We start from the raw sequence: 19724 nt of genomic DNA on the forward strand, positions 1-19724 counted from the left end.
TAAAGGGACCCCGTGAAAGTCTGGTCGGGGGGCCGTAAAAGATCCCAGCCTAGGGGCCCTGCTTCAGAATGTGGGAGCCATGCACTAGCCTGTGAGTTGAAAGGGAAAAACTCATAGTTTAAAAAATTGATTGCAGATGGCAGTACTACACATAACAAGCATTACACGGAACTTCACGGAAGGTTCACTATACATACACACATTCCAACATGCACCAATTCGTTAGAGGTTCCGCAGAGGAATATGGACGAGGCGCATGTCTGGTTTAGTAGTAAGTTGATGCAGGAATGGGTTTTCCTTAACCATTCTTTACACTGTATTTCACGTTTTTTCTTCGCGTTTTTCATCTATCCACAAGGAAAAAAGCAGCCAGAGTGGTGGCTGCCCATCGTCCGAGCTCGACATCCTCCAAGACTAAACTGACGCTTGTGCAAGCAATGCTTGTACCGTGTGGAGGCGAAAAGGAAGTTGGGCATGCTTGTCAAGCTTGCAATTACGTGTGTAGCCTCCTTTACACACACTTTTTGTTTAACACTTCCTTTGCACTTTTAGCTACACTCAAGTGTCCTTCCCATTTCTAGAGGCATGTAAATCTTCTACGTATTTCTAGAACTCACCTATGCCTTTCCATGAGGGACTTGAAGCATGACGGGTTTTGAAAAATAGATGGCCAGCGCGCTAAAAATCCGCGCACAACACAAGATACGAAATCACACTGTTAGATACACATGCACACACACACTTCCGGCGCAAGTTTGTGCCGCACAACTCATTCTGTAGTAAATCATTCCCGTGTTGGTAGACCAGATGTGTGCTCGGTTTGATTGATTGATTGAAATCATGACGATTTGGGAACCTCAGCGTTAAACCAAAACAAGCCGATTTAAAATATTCATGGAATGATCAATCTTATAAAGTTTCAACTTCATCTATGGCCATCTTGATCTTTATTTAATTAATAAAAAAAATCGGGAAAAAGCGCGACTTTTGCAAAGACCTTATCGCACATCATCGCTCATTAAGAATCTCCGCCTCAACACAATAGTTGCAATTCTTGAAGTTTAGTTATAAAACAAAAAAAAAGATATTGAATCAGATGGTGAGAACCACGATCAAATCCAGAAACTTCTCGTCGTTCATGTGCATCCAAGGCGTTCTGTGCCGAATCGTTTCTGTCGCGGAAACCCTGTCTTTTTTGATGGAATCAAAACAAAAGAATGGAGTCGAGTGACCTGTGAAACCGCAAGAAGAAGAAATGCAGAGTCAAGATTATTCAAGTTTCAAACCTTACTACATTGGCAATTACAAGATACAAGGAATTACCCTCGGCAAAGGAAACTTTGCTAAAGTTCTATTGGCTACCCACAAGATTATCGGTGCTGCGGTAAGTCCCGATTATCATTGCGATTAAACATGATTATGGGGGAAAAAATACCACAAGACGGTATGTTTTGAACAGGTACCATCAGTATAAGAATTCGGTTATAATGTTGACCAGGGGTACATAAAATTTTCAGTTAGCTCCTAGGCCAGAAAGTTGTATATGTTACGGTAAATGTGATCATCACATATACTGAACTTAACAGGGTAATTACTTAAATTCCCTTTGCCGTAATTTACTGACGAACCGTTTGTGATCCCGGTTTTGGAATTTTTTTCATATTTATCAAATTCACCAATAACACTAGGGTATTATGATAATGCCGGTAAAAGTGCCCGCCGAAGGACATTTTTATCGGCGATTATGCACCAAAAATCGTTGGTAAGTTTGATAAATACTTGAAATTTATCGCCTTTCTCTGTCATTATGTTTTCAGTATTTAACAAATTTACCAACGACGATTGTGTAGGTGTTATGCATATTTGCCGGCCAAACTCACCAAGACGATTGGTAAATATGCATAATAACCGGTGATTATGTATAATAACTGATTTATCACATTTACCGTAATACAGTTGAATTCCGTTGTAACGAACTCCAAGAGGCCGGAGAAATCACTTCGTTATAACGAAAAATTTCGTTACAAAGGAATTCCAGGTTTTTGCATTACTTTGATGACGGGGGGGGGGGGGGGCGGGGGAGGGAGTTTGGATAATGCTTACGTCATCAACCACTCTTTATGAAAATATGAAATTTTTTTACTGGCATCTTACTAGGGGTTGGCCAAATACGGGAAAAACCTTTCGATAGTTTGTGGGCACTTAAAGTGACATCCCCCCCCCCTTATTGATAAGTGCCCTACAGAGTCATTTTAGTGATCTCTAAATGTTTCGCGGATCCAAGTGATCTTGAAATGTGTCCGGGTCGCTTAAGTGATTTGGAACTGTGCCACGCATCACTCAAGTGATCCGCAATTATATGCCGCGGATCACTTAAATAATCTGAGAATGTATCACGGGTAACTTGAGTGATGTAGAACCGCACTGGGAGCCACTTAAGTGCTCTAAAACTACGTCACATGTCACTCATGGGATCTCTAAAAGTGTCACGGATCGCTTAAGTGTTCTGCAACTGTGTGCCAGGTGATTTAAGTGATCTGAAAATGTGCCACGGGCCGCTTAAATGCTCTGGAATTGTACCACGCGACACTTAAGCGATCTGTAAATGTGCCGCTCAGTTGATTTTTAGAAAATTAGGTTTGAGGAAGGCAGGCCGCATCAGATAACCCCCAGGGCCATATTTGGTCTTCGGGCCAAGGGCTTTTGTGCGATTTATCGTTATATGGTTTAGCGGGTGGGTCGCTAAATTGTACCACGGGACACTTAAGTGATTTGTAAATGTGCCGCTCAATTCATTTTTACAAAATTATGTTTGAGGGCACGCCCTCCTCAAAGCTCAGATAACCCCCAGGGCCATATTTGGCCCGCCCTGGGGGTTTGGCCCTGAGTTCATAGGCTTCAAATTACATTGAAATTAACAGAAATTGCTTATAATAACATATAAAGGTATTTTCTTCCAAAATTTCAATTAAAAAAATATTTTTCCCATTAAAAAATAAATTTTTGATCGTCTGGGGGATGGGGCACGAGCCCCCTATGCCCCCCACCTGCGTACGTCTCTGATCTCACCAATATACGTTAGGTAGGATTCAGAGGGGCAGAGCTGATGACGAAATTTTGCTGACAAAGGGGGGAGGGAGGGGTCAAAAATTGCTAAAACGTTGCTTACGTAATACTTGAACGACCCCTATGTACATAGACACGTGAGTGATTCCAACGAAGCTCACTTGGCCATAAAGTAAGTGTTGGGAGAAGCATGCTCAAGTCAAGTCAAGATAATATTGATATGCACAATTCACATGGCGATCACGGTATCTTTCAGGAATCAAAATCTCAATGTCTGAGTGGCTCCCCCTAGTTTGAATTTCACCAAATGCTGAATGAATTGTTGGTAGCGATAATTGTTGGGAATCACAATGATTTTTTTTTTTTTTTTCCAGGTTGCTCTGAAAGTCATAGACACGTCAAAAATCAAAGAGGCGTACGTGAAGAAGAATCTTGAACGCGAAGCGAAGATCTTGTCCAGATTGAATCACCCGAACATTGTGAAACTGTACGAAACGACTGTAGTGAGTATTAACATACCCTTTTCATATTTAAAATTAACTTGACAATGGTGTGATAGAGTAAAAAAGTGACCCGAAGACCGTAAAAAAAATTGCATATTGCACATTTCATAGGAACCAGATGATATTCTGCACGATACTACGGGGGTATGATGTTCAATGCTTATTATATCAGCGTGACATTACGCTTTCGAAAAGAGTCTATAACATGCATGCACAGCCCCTGTTGCGCGTGCGAAATGTGGCCCCTCGAAGACATCTGAGATGCGGCCGAAAACATAACTTTTCATATATAACTTCTCAAACATAATTTTTTATAAAGGAACCAAGCGGCACATTACGAGATCACTTGAACGACCCGCGGCACAGTTGCCCGGGTACATTGACAGATCACTTATGTAACCCGTGGGTGCAGTCCCACAACACTTAAGTGACCCGCGATTCAGTTCCCTGATCACTCAAGGCAGGGGTTCTCAACCTTTGGGTCGCAACCCAAACTTGGATCACAGGGCTTCCGAGATAGGTCACATAAATTCTCTTACAACTAGGGATTCCTTAAGCTATGGGTCACGACCAAGCGTGATTCACAGGGGGCTTCCGTCCCTCAAATCCACTTATAGGCCTGTTATAAATACAAACCGGCATATACATATACAAAACTTATTGCCTCACTGGTTTCTCTAATTTCGCAAAAAATAAACAGTTCCGTGAGTCGCGAAGCTGATCTTATTGTTTATTTTTGGTCAGTGGTCCGCGGCACATATTTGCAGATCACTTGAATGACCCGTGGCATATTTCCAGATCATTTAAGTGGTCTGCGACACGTTTTCATACCAATGAAGCTGCCCGCACTTACCAAAATGTTGAGCACCCTTTGGTCTATAAGAAGCGGTACGTGTAAAGTGGCCGTATAAATCGTTCTCACAACTTTAGCGTGGCCATCTTCTTTGATGGCCATCGAATTACTGTCGTCAAAGAAGCTGGCCGAGGGGACAGCTGCTGATTTAGATCCTTAAACGTTCATCCAACATATGTTGGCCGCTGTGCGGTCGTGTGGGCATCGTGCTGGATCGCCCACACGACCTCTCATCGCAAAGATTTCAGGTTTGAACCCCCCGTTGGTGGCACTCCGCAACACACAACACGTTCTTGCATGTAACCAATCGGTTAGGAAATTCCGCAGAGAAATGTGAACGGGGTGCATGTTACGGTCAAGTAAAAATAGTAGCTAACATGTTTCTGATAATTTCCAATGGGAATTACTAGAGTACCCACTCCTACACCTGTCTGTCATAAGCCCATAGCCCCCCTCCCCCAACTTCAATAGCAATACCTGCCTACTAATTTATAATACTTACTCTAGAAAATTATAACCATTTCGAGAAGCTCCCTCTGCGTGTTGTACAAGCGTTGATCCACATCCTATATCTGCATAAAGCTATCAAAAGCTGCAAAATCATATATCTGCATAAACCTATCAAAAATCTGCAAAAGTCAAAGGCTCTCGTCACCCTTTTATTTGACCAATCCTTATAAAGAGTACGTGATGTCAGTCATGACGGGTGACAAGTGAACACACCAGCACCTCCGAGAGATAGAAGGCCTCGGCACGGGTTGCCAAGTTCATCTGTAACGTCATTAAGACTACCTGGCAAGCTTGCCGCATTTTGAACCACAGCATCCTATTTCGTTTCTCCTTGTTTTGGCGTAGAATCTTCTAGTTGGCTCACAAATACCAACAATAGCAGCGTGCGGAGGCCTTCTATCTTTAGGAGGTGCTGGGCGTACGTAATAAATTATATCGTATAACAAATTATACACGTAATAAATTATATCGGATATATATTGAATGTTTTTGCCAGTGCAATGACATATACTGTCTGTCCCTGGAACTCGTATGCGGCGGAGAGCTGAACGAGCACATCAGGAACCATCCCGGACGGAGGCTCGGGGAAGTCGAGGCCAGGAACATTTTTCATCAGATAATATCCGCTGTCGGTCACATGCATCGCAACGGCGTATTACACAGGTAAGTTCTCAACACCATATCACCATCTAGCGTAGTTTGCTTCTCCAGATTTCACCTGTTATCTTCTGATGTTACCTTCTATCTGGTGTAGTAACCTAATGGTTGTACAAAGTTTCAAAACCTTGATCAAATACGAGGGTTGGTTTTCTTTCAATCGTGGCACCAAAAATTGTAGAGTCACCCATGCAACGCAATCCCTCCTAAAACAGTGTGTTAGGGAGTAACCAGATGTCGTGTAAGCATTCAAAAGAGCACAATAGGGAACGACGATTGGCTATAGCGATTATATTGACGTCGCACTTCGTTCAAAGATGGGGGAGGAGTTATGACTCCTTCATACCCTAGGCCGACTTATCCGCCATCTCGGTGCACTATGACTCCAGTATTATCGCTATAACCAGTCGTTGTTTCTTATTCCGTCATTTTTTAACCTTTAGGCTGCGAGAACAGTCGAAGAAAAGCTGCTCTCAGTGCGGCTGAGTAAAAAAAAAAAATCCTTTTTTCAGTTGTTTTTTGTGAAACATCAGGCTTGCAAATCGAATGTAATCAAGAAAAAAGGCGTGGGTGGTTCAAACAGAGAATCTGGATTTGAACCTATTGTTGGATAGCTGTTCCTCCCGTTCCGTGGCCTTTGTATTGAAAGCCATAAAAAGTATTGCTTCCCCGAGGCCCGAGACGACTTCGGATCCAGACAAAGATTTTTATTATCCTTTACTTTAATTATCTTACCCTGCGTCGCGAACCAAGTGATCGTCGGATGGGGCTTTAAGCACTCCATAAATATGCATATGCCATCTATACGTCATATAAAGACTTTCATCTCAAAAGGAAAAAAAAAAAAAGTAACATCCCTGGATGATTTATCTCGGTACTACGCTGATCATTCATAGATGCTAGGAGGGTTAAAGGTTATATTTTAAATGAAAAACTAGTTTTGCCTCTCCAAGATGAAGGACGACGAATCTGCCTAGTTATATAGGCACCTTAGGATAAGTCATCCTAGTGTGTCAAGGAGTATTAGTATTACTAACTGACCTATGAGATAAATTGCCTGGTTCTGTTCTGTTGCTTACAGTAATATTGACCCTGTATCCTTGCATTCATATGCATTTGACGGTTTGTGTAATCATTGTCGTGAATATTGTCTACTCCCCTCCAGGGATCTGAAACTCGAGAACATCCTGATGGCTGATCCCGAAACGATCAAATTAGTAGGTGAGATCATTTAAGACACTTCTGCCTGAAGCCTGGTTTTCCTAGGAGCAGGTTTTCTGTGCCGCGTGCAACGTGAATCGCCCAGCGCGACGCGCAGTCCACTCATCAACAGGAAAAGCGGTGCGATTGTTTCCCAGCAGAGCGCAGCACGCCTCATGCCAGCGCTTTATGTCGGGCGTGATTGGCCGAATGCTTCTGGGGGAGTCAAACGCGTCGTGCGCCGAGTGTTTTGTGTGCCAATCTTCTCTTCACTTTTGTTGTGCTTTCTCTCCCCCCCCCCCTTCTTTCTGTCTTCCCATTTTTTTTTTTTTTATTGTGGAAAATGACGAAAATATGTGGATATGTGCAGGCGACAGAACAGCTGATGCGCCACGAACGCGTAGCGTGATAAAGTTACACGTTTCTGCCGACGCGAAATACTACTATTCGGTTCAAGCGGTGCAGAAAAACCTGCTTCTAGGAAAACCCGGCTAAATGTTGATACGAAATTCTTATTGTGATTTTCAAACCCCTCCCGCTCGATTTTTAGAATTTGTAGAAATTTGGGACGATCTCTGACCAAAATAGTCGTAGCTAAATGGTAGAAAAGAAAAGGTAAGCCAAGTTCACGTGCTCTCTGGCGAAAATGACAAAAGAAAAAAAAACATTCATTATTTATTAGTGTTGAATTCAGTCGCCAAATTAACGATTTCGTCGTGATTTGGCGCAACGATGATCAACAGCAGTCAGCAGGTACACTCACAGAGGCGGATTTACTGTTTTGCCGTCCTTTACCAATTTTAGTCAATTTCTTGACCACTGGAATTGGCAGCCCTGGGCTGAAGCCCGCTTGCTATTCCCCATCCCCCCCCCCCCCCGTAAGGACCGTAATACAGGGTAGCATGTGTATCATGGGCTTAAATATGCTCCTGTCTCCAAATCCCTCTATTGGTTTTGGTCGCTCACATGCTTTCACACACCCTCTATAAGTCACTTTTTTTTGCATCTCACTCACTATGGGAAACCCACTCTTTTGGTCGCACAGCCGCGCTTACACACACTTTTTTACGTCACTCTTTTCGCCATGCTTTTCCACACACTTGCTCACTCCCATGCTCGCACACTCTTTAGTCACTTTTTTGGCGTTTCACATACTTGCACTCTGTTTCACTCATATGCCTGCAGACTCTATAGGTCACTCTTTTGGTCACTCACTGACCTAGTTCCTTGCTTTCCAGGTCACTCTCATGCAAATACGAGCCGATCTCCCTATTAAAGTCTCGCCACAAGGAGCAACAGACCTCTACAACGACACAGTTATTCAATCTCATTGCACTTAAATTCATAGTTAGAAAAATTGGTGGCAGATGGCAGCAGTATACATAAGAAGGATCCTACAGAAACAAACTTCAAGTCAGTTTTACTATACATACATACATACATGCATGCACATTCCAACATATAACAATTCGTTAGAAGTTCCGCAGAGGAATATGGACGAGGTGCGTGTATGGTTTCGTAGTAGGTCACTCTCATGCTTATACACTCTCTGGTAGGTAACTCTTTTCTCTTTCGATCATATCACATACTTTAGGTCTCTCTTTTGATCCCTGGCTCTCTAGATATGGGCGGTTGTTTAATTCTAATCTAATCTTCTTAACCACTCATTACTTAAACTTACCACTCCTTTCGCAGTTGTCGCTCTGGGTTATAGCCCGCTTAGCGGCCCTCCCCCCCGTAAACACTACTCTGTGAACACTACATTAGCATTCCAGGGACTCCTATCAAGTCTTTGTTGGAGATCGTAGCAGCTCCTACATAACAGAATTATGGCTTTTGATTCATTTTGAGGTGCAGAAAAAAAAAAGAAGTTACGAAAAATCATTTGAATATTTGCAGATTTCGGACTGAGCAACTTCTACTCCCCGCACTGCAAGCTTCGTACGCGGTGCGGTTCACCCGAATACGCGGCACCCGAGCTTTTCACGACCGAGGTGAGCTATGGGCCCGGAGTGGACGTGTGGAGCGCGTAAGTGATGAAATTTCAAGTTTACAACACTTTCTTCTACTCTGAAATGTCATTGTTCTTTCCGGTGCTCACACTCCTTCAAAAGTGCTTGATATTGATGCAACAGTGTGAAACCTCTCCATAACAGACACCCATGGGGGGGGGGGGGCAAAAATTTCTATCATCTAACTTTATAAATTGAAATTGATTCCAAGTGCTTCAAAAGTGTCCTCTTACGGGGAGTATCCGTTATAGAAAGAGTATGATTTTTTTTTTTGGGCGGGGGGATTGGTCCAGTTCTCCAAAACTAGAGCTCGATTTACGACTTCGCCTCACAGTGGAGCTTCTTCATAACAGACACCCACGAGATAGAAAAATTTCTGGTAAATAAATACAGGGTGTCCCGTAAATTCATAAATTGTTTAAAAGTTCATAAAATTGAAGGAATTTGTATAGTTGAATAGGTTTGCAAAAAAGTTATTCTCGTGAAGAGGGGATTCTTTTTGGTGCAGACAAAAAAATTAATTGAATTTTTTTTCGATAGAGAGAGCTCGAAATCTTTCCAGCAGGAGTGATTGTATCTGAACCTTTCTCCAATCTCTTGTGCGTCCAAAACGTTCGTAAAGCTTCCGCCGATGGTTCGTGGTTAAGGGAGAAAACAGCTTCACCAATAGATCTTTTATCCGCGAATGTCAGCATCACAAAGAAAACCTTATAAAAGCGCCAGTAACAGAAAAATTCAGAAATGAGATGCTAAAATCGTACACCCTGCATTTTATAGGACTCTGATTTGCTTGTTTCCAGTGATTTGATTGAGTCCCCCTCTATAGACAAAAATATGAACTATTTTTTTTTCCGTACTCAAAGAAATCCCTCTTCATGAGAATACATTTTTCGCGAACCTCATTCAAATATACCACTTTCTTTAATTTTTAAACTATTTACGAATTTATGGGACACCCTGTACATATGTAGAAGCCCTCTTGCGCGGACTTGCGGACTTGAAAAAACACCGTGGGTCACTTCACTGGTATGAAAACGTGTCGCGGGTCACTCAAGTTATCTGAAACTGCAATGTTAGTCACTTTAGTGGTCCTCAAACGTGCCGCGAGTCACTTGAATGTTGTTCCATGCTGCTGATTTCGATATGATCATGTGTCCTAGTTATGGTAGCTCCATAACGGCTCCCGGTGACGACCATTGATGTTGCTCTCAGGTGCGGATCCAGGGCTATGTATCGAGGGATGGGGGGGGGTGACTTATTGTGTAGGTCAAGGATGCTCAACCTTTTGGAAAGTTAGGGCTACTTCACTAATACAAAAATGTGTCGCGGAATACCTAGGTCATCTGGAAATGAGCCACGGGCCGCTTGAGTTATTTGGAACTGCGCCGCAGGTCACTCAAGTGCTTTGTAAATATACTGTGAATCACTCTAGTGATCTGGGAATGTGCCCTGGGTCACTCAAGTGATCTGGGAATGTGCCCTGGGTCACTCAAGTGATCTGGGAATGTGCCCTGGGTCACTCAAGTGATCTGGGAATGTGATATGGGCCACTCAAGTGATCTGAAAATGCAATGTTAGTCACTTTAGTGGTCCTCAAACGTGCCGCGAGTCACTTTAGTGTTCTGTAAATGTGCCGTGGATCACTCAAGGTAATGGGCTTCTTATTTGATTTTTAGAAAAATAAGTTTGAGGTTACTGGCCACATTTGGCCAGTGTGGTGAAGGTTCATTGATTTTTCCAACACTATGGATTGTCCTGTCAGATTTTTTCCTATATTATTCAGCTCTTCGGGAGAGAGTGAGTGATCGTCCCCGGATCCGCACCAGGTTGCTCACCACAAAAGAAAAAAATCTCTCGCAAAATGTAATCCGCGTTCGCCTTATCATTGGCTGATGAAAACTTTTCCTAATTGGTCATTCGCAGGGGCGTTGTGTTATACGTGATGGTCGTAGGTCGGGTGCCTTTCCTATATCCGAAGACAGAGGCCTCGACTATGGAAGGCAGGAGGAAAATCCTGTACGAGAGGGCTGCGAAGGGCCTCGTCAGCGAGCATCTGAATGCCATGGGGCAACTCACTTCAGGTCTGACACTTTACGCTCATCCTTGGAGAAAAATATCCTCATTCTAAGATTAATCGGGATGTCTCATAAATTGGAGACATTCTTCGACATTTGCGATTAAGAATTGAATTTTTTTGGTGTGTCTTTTCAGAATGTCAGGACCTTCTACGCCGTATGCTGGAACCGAAGCAGGGGATGAGGATCAGCATCGACGCCATAGAAGAGCACCCTTGGTTCACGTCGTTCCCGCCTCCGCCGCCACCAGCCTTGACCTTGGATCCTAATCTATACAGAGAGATACATGGCACTGTAAGTGCTCGTTTTTTATGATGATCCTAGAGACCACACTCATGTCCAGCTTGGTCCGATAGTCATACTCAAATACTTGCTTCCAATGTTTGGCTCCATTCCCCCCCCCCCCGTAAGGATACACCAGTGGCGTAGGTCGGCTACAAACCGGCTCAGCCTGGCCGAATGTTTCTCAGCTTGGTGAATATTTGCTTCCAGAACACTTACTTTGTTGTGACTGTTTGCGTTTTTCGACCAATGTGTAGCCGAATGGACTGGCAGACCGGGATGATGGAAGGCGATTACTTTGACTTGGGGGGGAGGGGCTGGGAGGTCCTGGTCGTTCTCTTCAACCATCCTTTCAGTACTTTCCAGCATCCAACATTTAACTAAATGGTTACCAATGGTGGAGCGAACACACTACTCACCTCCGTGACCAACCTTGGAACAGATAAGGCAAGGCTGGACACGAGTGTGGCATCGGCTTTAGTATAATGAAAGGTGGCATTTACCGATTCTAAATTTGAAACCCTGTCGGAATGCGTGTGCGCATGAGTGGTATACTTACTTAGTTTTGGATCTAGTAGGACTGGGCAATTCCATGGTATGGTCGGAACCAGAGGGAGGCAAAGGGGACAACTGCTCCGGGCGGCAAATTTTATGTGGGAAACAAAAATAGCATTGTAAAATCATCGAATTTTGCAATGGTGAGGGTGGCAAAATCATGTTTCCCCCCCCCCCAAAATCGTACTTACAGCCCTGTGCCATTGACTGCTGGCTGGTAATAATACACGGCTATAGCCCTGAAGGGCCCAACAAAGATCACGGGGTAGGGGCCCCGCACCAGGATGTAGAAGCTATGGTCTAAATATTCGCTGCATTGGTTTCATGGATGATGCTCTGCAGGAAGGAACTCTTTTGGTTCCTTTCTGTTGACCCCTTCCCATGACGTCCACATCTTGTAGCCCAACCCCTAGGAACTTTGGCGGGCCAAAAAAATAAGAAAGTTAAAAAAAATTGTCGTCGGCTCCCGTGCTTAAGCCCTGTCAGCCTCCCATCCCCCGCCCTTGTGGCATGGTTGGGCCGTAGTTAACCCTTTCCACGCACTCTGTATGTCACTCTATCGATCGCTCACTGACCTAGTCCCTTGATCTCTTGGCGGAAGCGGATTTATTGATTTTGTCACCTTTTTACCCATTCTACATTAATTTTCTTCACCACTTATTCCTCAAATTTGCCACTCCCTCCGAAGTTGCCACCCTGAACTACCACCCGTTTGCCCCCCCCCCCCTTTAAATAGGCCAAAGCCTTTAACTCCGAAATGACTTGGATGTACATGTACCAGGTATGCACACACACGCATTCCGTCATGGTTGCAAATCGATCGAAATTGGCCGATGCAGCAATTATGAAATTTCATTAATACGAAAATAATTCAGTGCCTTCTACCAATTGCTTGGGTGAGTTTCTGAGAATCATACGATGGGAATGTCTCTGTCTTTGAAGGCTATGAAGAGACTGGTGGCCGTAACTCAGATACCAACTCAAGAACTCGAGAGGCAGATCCACTATTCGAAGTTCGGAAACATCTACGCGATGTACCATCTTCTGAGGGACTGCATGATCAACAACAAGATCAACTCGGTGGTGAGCAAGATGTCCTCGACTTTCGACGTGCGCAGCTTTGTCGGTGTGACGTCCGCCGGCTGGGAGAACCACCCCGACAGCAAGAACGCGTACAACCAACCCATTGTACCCAACGCCGCTGCCCAACGTCCCAGGAAGAAAGACAGCATCGGTAGGAATTACGCTCCGATATACGCCGGGAACCCGTCGCAACAACAGCGCCCGACGAACCGTTTCCTACAAGGGCGGCCGCCGCTCGGAAGTAACCGGACGGGCTACACCATCGTGTTACCACCCTCGTTCAATCGGTCTTCGATAGGACGGAAAAAGTCAGTGGTCGACAATTTCAGACAACAACAACCAGTTACGAAACCTACTTCCAGCATAGTGAAGAGAACCAACCAGAGAGCCAAACTAAGACCATCCGATGAACCGGTGGTGACTAAGGGTCCGGCGAGGGTGCAGGCACCGAACGAGGCTTCCAGCTCGAGTGACGTCAACGTGCTGAACACGGAAATCTCTAAATTGAGTTTTCGCGACTATCAACGGAAACCGATGGGCATCGAAACTTCTCTGGAAGCTACACCTCGAATGAAGGACGCCGCGAACCCGCATGAAAAAATCGTGTCCTGGTCTTCCGACACAAAGCAAGCGGGTGACAGTCAAGAGAACGGTGGCAACTCCGACCAGCAGTACGTATTGAGGAGAGCGTATGGAGATCAGCCGCCCGAGGAACAACAACCAGTCGTGAGGATACTCATTCCGGAACAATCGGCTTTCACAGACGGACTCTGTAAGGGTCGCCGGGGGTCGCGTCCGCTGCCCCCCTCAACGCTAATGCAAGCAAAACCTCGGCTGAAGCCGGGGGAACGTAGGCCACGCTTCATACGAAGGATCGAAGAGAGACACGGGATGCCGTTCACGACATCGTCGCCGCTGCCACCGCCGTCACAGGAGAGTCGCGAGACTGAACCGAAAACTCTGGAGTCGGGAACGACGGATCCGTCCGACACCTCCAAGTACAAGGCCGACGTCGACACCAGAGCAGCCGGAATCTACGTAGACAGTGAACTCGAATCTTGCAGCGGGGACTTGAGTCAGACCCCCGCCAACTCTGTACAAGCAGCAGATCGCCTCAGCCGATCCCGCCATCTTCATCTCATACCGACAAGAGAGACACCGGGTTCCAACACGACTCAAAGTTCGGAACCTCGGACGATGAACCCCGACGAGGATTCGGACACCCCCATCCGCAACGGGATCAACGTCCTCAAACGGTACGTGGTCGTCCCCCCGAAGTTCCAGAAATGCTATCCCAACGACTGGACGTCGAAGGGCGTCGTCGGGAGCAGGACACCGTCGAAGACGGGACCCGTCAGATTCCACGACTCCTTCGAAACGAAGCAGCAACAGCAGCAGCAGCAGCGACGATTGTCCAACACGATTCGACAGGACAGGTCGTGGAATGCGAGTTCCATCGGGTCTGGGAACAGAAACGAAGCGTTCGACACGGGTATCAAGCCCAACACTGGTCGCAAGACCAATACCAAAGTCCAACCATCTGGATCGAACCGGATCAGCGACAACTCGAGTAGCTGCACCGCTGCAACGGGTTACACCGCCGCGACCAATAGCAGGCCGTCCAACCGTTCGTCGTGGACGTTCACCAACAACCAGAGAAACAACAAAAACAGGTTCAGCATCCGCTCGAACAGCAACAACGTCAATGATTTTTACTACAACAGCAGCTTCGCCAATAGGAATCGGGGGATACACCGCACGATACAGCCGTGGACTTTGTCGACATCTAGGGGTGGCTTCCAGAATAGAAAAGAGTCGGTGGGCAGTGCCAGCAACTATTCCACCACAGAAAGAGAGTCTCTACCCGAGGATATTACCGCCATCATGAACGAAAGGCAAGACACCGGCAGTAGAGGCGGTGGCCACAGCTACCAGGCGCAAAGGTAACAAAACAATTAACTCATAACTCCAGCCCCCTCTCCCATCGTGGGACCGAGTCCCTTGACCGCGGTTTTTGGCGGGGTCGAGACGTAATTTTTTTAAGGGGTCATTTTTTTATAGTATAAACCCCCCCCCCACACACACACACACACCGTCAGAATAGCCTGCTTAACTCCCCTTTCCACCCGCTCAGTATGCTTTTGTATTTAAATCACTCTTTTGGTCACTCCCATGCTGGCACACATTCTCTAGATCCGTCCCATGCTTGCACACTTTTTTGGTCGCTCCCTTGCTAGGTCTCTCTTTTGGTCAAGTTTCGTCCATCGCTGTCTGGGTCACTCTTTTGGTCTTGCACTAGGTCACTTACAAGTTTACACACTCTCTAGGTTACTCTATTGGTCACTCATTGACTTGGTTCTTCTCTCTATAGGTCACTCTTTTGGTTACTCCCATACTTGCTCCCATACTTGCACACTGTTTTGGTCACACCCACGCTTGGGCACTCTTTTGGTCAAGTTTCGTCCATCGCTCTCTGGGTCACTCTTTTGGTCTTGCACTAGGTCACTTACAAGTTTACACACTCTCTAGGTTACTCTATTGGTCACTCATTGACTTGGTTCTTCTCTCTCTAGGTCACTCTTTTGGTTACTCCCATACTTGCACACTGTTTTGGTCACTCCCGTGCTTGTGCACTCTTTTGGTCAAGTTTCGTCCATCGCTCTCTGGGTCACTCTTTTGGTCAAGTTTCGTCCATCGCTCTCTGGGTCACTCTTTTGATCACTTTCATCCCTGCACTCTTGCACTAGGTCACTTACAAGTTTACACACTCTCTAGGTTACTCTATTGGTCACTCATTGACTTGTTTCTTCTCTCTCTAGGTCACTTACAAGTTTACACACTCTCTAGGTTACTCTATTGGTCACTCATTGACTTGGTTCTTCTCTCTATTGGTCACTCATTGACTTGGTTCTTCTCTCTATTGGTCACTCATTGACTTGGTTCTTCTCTCTCTGGGTCACTCTTTTGGTTACTCCCATACTTGCACACTGTTTTTGTCACTCCCATGCTTGTGCACTCTTTAGGTCGCACGTTAGCTTAGGCCCCTTTCACACGGAGCGGATGCGGAAGAAGTTTTAACAATTGGAATATACTGCGCCTTTCAGACGAGCCGAAAAATCTCCGCACCTAGGAAATGTTCATGCGGGTCCGGACGTCGTCCGCATGTGTCAAAACCTAAGTGCGGGCTCCGCATCCGCACATAGAAGTTTTGACAATAGGTTTATTCGGAGCTATTCAGACGATGCGGATGCGGAGCGAATTCGTCCGCATCTTTGGCTACTTTTTGAAGGTGATTTTTCACGGAATTTTTTTAATTATTTGCCATAAATACCCTTAAAAACATCATATGAGGGTCCCTGCTCATTAATATAATGTACCTACATACGTGTATCCCTTCGTTTCCTTCTGAGATTGAGATATAGCAACTTTAACTGCCTTTTGTCCATATTTCACAATTTTATACAATAAAACCTGCCAACAACGGCCACTGACGGGACCAAAATTATAAGCCGTTCTGTTCATTATGAATATTTAATTGACTACATACTTTAATAACTTTTAAATTTAATTTAAAAATAATAATTTTTTTCTTTTTAAATTTTTAAAATTATTTAAAAATATAAATATCTGAAATATTATTTTAAATATTTGTTATTTTTTTAAATTTTTAATCTGTTAATTGTTTTAAACTTAAAAAAAAATACTTTTATTAAACAACGTTATCCACGTACGGTGTTCACTCAGGGCCGGATTAAGACGTTTGAAGACCCTAGCGCTTGAATAGTTTTGGTGGTTCCCCCCGAATACCTACAAGTATATTTTACTCAATATTTAGTCTATAAACTTAACAAAATGAAATTTTATATTTCAGAAGTGACTAATCTATGGATGGGATTTCACTCTAAAAGGTTTATGAAAGTTATTTTATAAAACTTGAAAAATGTAACCAATAAACACATCTGTTACATTCGAGAGAACTTAACTGATCCGCCTATTGGTTGCATTTTTCAAGTTTTATAAACGAACTTTTATAGTGTAATCCCGGCCTAAGACAGAATTGTGATGTGAATATTTCTAAGCACAGGCATTTTGAAAGTCTCTACCCCTCCCCTTTTTTACTACTTGCAAATTCTTTGATATCGCCTGAATTTTTTTTTTTCTTTTTTTTGGAACATTCACATTTTTTGGAATGTTTTGGATGTTTTTGGAATTTTTCTTCCATATTTTTCCGAAAAGACGGATTTTTTTTTTTCATATTTTGAAAATATTTGAAGACATTTTCTCCCATCGACTACTTGTGAGGATCGGAATGAAGACATCTTTATTCCCATATTCTATGTGGCTCTAGATTAAACCACCAAAGAATGCCTCTAGGCTGCCTATGGGCGCTGAATCAGGGGTGAAGGAGAAAAATAATTACAAAAATTGCGAAAAAACAGTTTATATGCACGAATTTCGAACTAAAGATGCGGGCGATTCGTCCGCATCTTCAGCGCTCGTTTGAAAGGGTATGCGGACCCGCGTCCGCATCCGCTCCGTGTGAAAGGGGCCTTAGTCCCTCGCTCACATCCTTCCCCACATCCTAGGACCGGGTCCCTTGACCGGGACTTTTGGTGGGTGTCAAGACGTTATTTATTTTTTTCGCGGGAGCTCTGTATTGTAAACTTACAGGGCACTCTCTCTAAATCACTCTTTTGATCACTCACATGCTTGAATATTCTTAAAGTCACTATTTTGGTCGCACAACTGGCTTAGTCCCTCTGGGTCATTCTTTTGCTCACTCCCATGCTTGCACACTCTTTTTGCTTATACACTCTCTAGGTTACTCTGTTTGTCGCACATTAGCTTCGTCTATCACTCTCTGGGTTACGCTTTTCGTCACTTACAGGTTTGCACCCTTTCACTAGGTCACTTATCGCACGAACACTTACGTAATCCCTCAGTCTCTAGGTCACACTTTTGGTTGCTAACACACTTTGGTCACCTGATCTCTTTCTATATGTTAGTTACTCACTCACTCACTAGCTCATCCGCAAGCTCATTCACTAACTCATTCGGTCACTCATTCACGGGCGACAAACTGTTTACGGTGCATTTTCCGTGAATCCCCCTAATCGAATAAGAGATATGCACAATCCACATTCACGCTACAAAATTATTCTTATTTAATTCATCCAATAATAATTTTTCTTCTTTTTTCTTTCAGACCGAAGAAGAAAAATCCACAAAATTGAAAATTGCCATCCGAAGAAAATTCAATCATTGATTTTCAAGATCTGATTTCGATTCGCCTCGAAGAAATTCGAATCGATTGATATTGATTTTTTTTTATCAAATTTACGATCGCTTATAATATTGTACCTGATCGCTAATTACTGTTCAATTTCGAAGCGGAATTTCTCATGCTCATGCGCAAATTAGCATTGAAAAAAAAGAAGAAATGCTGAGTCATGTTATATCATGTTTTGTACAGATTTGATTGATTTATTATATATATATATTCAGATAATTTCTTTATTTTTTTAAATTCGTGTCAAATTTAGTTTCATTTACGATTCATGTTCATGCGGGTTTTTTTTTATGATCATGCTCCTATAGATTTATCTGAATGAAAATATAGAAATAAATTTTGCTGTTGTGGGATATTTTCTTGAAAAAATTCTAATTAATTTATTAGAAATGTTACATGAATATTTAGAAACATGATGTGAATGTTTAGAAATGTTACGTGAATGTTGAGAATTTTTTCCATTAACTGAAATTCAAACAAAAAAGTCAATGTATACGGTATTTTATTTTTTATTTTTGCGATTTTAGCATTCATGTTTGTAAACAAACTTAAATATCCATATGAACATGAAAAAATTTATTTTTTAAAAATTGGTTTTGTATCAACAATGAATTTTGAATGGTTTTTTTTTTTTCTGTTTCAAATTCTACTTCCAAAAATTGGCAGCATCCATCAAAATTTGATTTTTAAATTGATTTTGTTTAATAAATTGTTTAACGAATTTTGCATCAGAAATTAATTGTTTTATGAATGTTTTAATGAAATGATAATAAAATACTTTAAAATAATTAAAATAAATTTTTTTTTTGTATTTTTCCATCGAAAACTGTTTTTGTTGCAATTTGAAAATTTATTTTCCCCATTTTCGCATCAAAAAATATTTCCTAATGAAGTGTTTATTAAAATTGATTTTTTTTCTTTTTTTTTTCATCAAAATTGATTTTCTTTCATCAAAATTTTTTTTTTGATCCAAATTAATTTTTTTTCATCAAAATTTATTTTTTTTCATCAAAATTTTTTTTTTTTTCATCAAAATTTATTTTTTTTCCTTTTTTTTTCATCAAAATTTATTTTTTTCCATTTTTTTTTCATCAAAAATTATTTTTTTTCATCAAAATTGATTTTTTTTTACATTTTCTCAATTAAAAATTGGTTTTTTTTTTCATTTTTCAGCTATAAAAGTTGATTTTTTTTTTTTTCATTTTTTCAGTTAAAAATTTATTTTTGTTCTTTTTTTTCAGTTAAAAACTGATTTTTTCATTTTTTTTTTTTTTAATTAAAAATTGCTTTTTTAATGCAATTTTGATCAGAATATATTTTTACACGATTTTTTTATCGAGTCGATATTTTTAGTAAAATAAACAATGTTTTATTTTCTATCGAAAGTTGATTTTTAATGATATTTTAATTGTTATTTTTTCATTCTACTAAATTTTTCCTTTGGCGATGTTTCGACAAGCTATGTTTTGATTGGCGGTATTTCGATATGGAACCACAATTTTATTATGGTGCCGAAAGATACTATATTTGAATTTACCTCCTTTCCGAGAGTTGAGAATCTGTGAGCAAGCCGGTCTGAAACTTACTCGAACTTACATGCTTACACTTGAATTCTGTTCATTGACCACCATCACACAA

General features: G+C 42.5%; 1 protein-coding gene across 1 annotated transcript; it reads left to right on the forward strand.

Annotated features, from left to right (window-relative positions):
- Window positions 1–1255: 1255 nt before the first annotated feature.
- Window positions 1256–14743, forward strand: LOC149084627 (uncharacterized). Its single transcript, XM_089235354.1, has 8 exons — window positions 1256–1384; window positions 3441–3569; window positions 5429–5595; window positions 6755–6810; window positions 8689–8818; window positions 10725–10882; window positions 11013–11170; window positions 12656–14743. Exons 1-8 carry the CDS (start codon window positions 1256–1258, stop codon window positions 14741–14743), a joined length of 3015 nt encoding a protein of 1004 aa, XP_089091480.1.
- The last annotated feature ends 4981 nt before the right edge of the window (window positions 14744–19724 follow it).

Source organism: Pholcus phalangioides, unplaced genomic scaffold (assembly GCF_987345545.1).
Source record: "Pholcus phalangioides strain wild (caught in Gottingen) unplaced genomic scaffold, Ppha-v1.0 ptg000008l_1, whole genome shotgun sequence".
Classification (NCBI taxonomy): domain Eukaryota; kingdom Metazoa; phylum Arthropoda; class Arachnida; order Araneae; family Pholcidae; genus Pholcus; species Pholcus phalangioides.

Coding starts and splice junctions, on each gene's coding strand:
- LOC149084627 (XM_089235354.1), top strand. CDS start 1,256: ATGCAGAGTCAAGATTATTCAAGTTTCAAACCTTACTACATTGGCAAT. Junction 1,385..3,440: donor ACAAGATTATCGGTGCTGCG/GTAAGTCCCGAT, acceptor TTTTTTTTCCAG/GTTGCTCTGAAAGTCATAGA. Junction 11,171..12,655: donor ACAGAGAGATACATGGCACT/GTAAGTGCTCGT, acceptor CTGTCTTTGAAG/GCTATGAAGAGACTGGTGGC.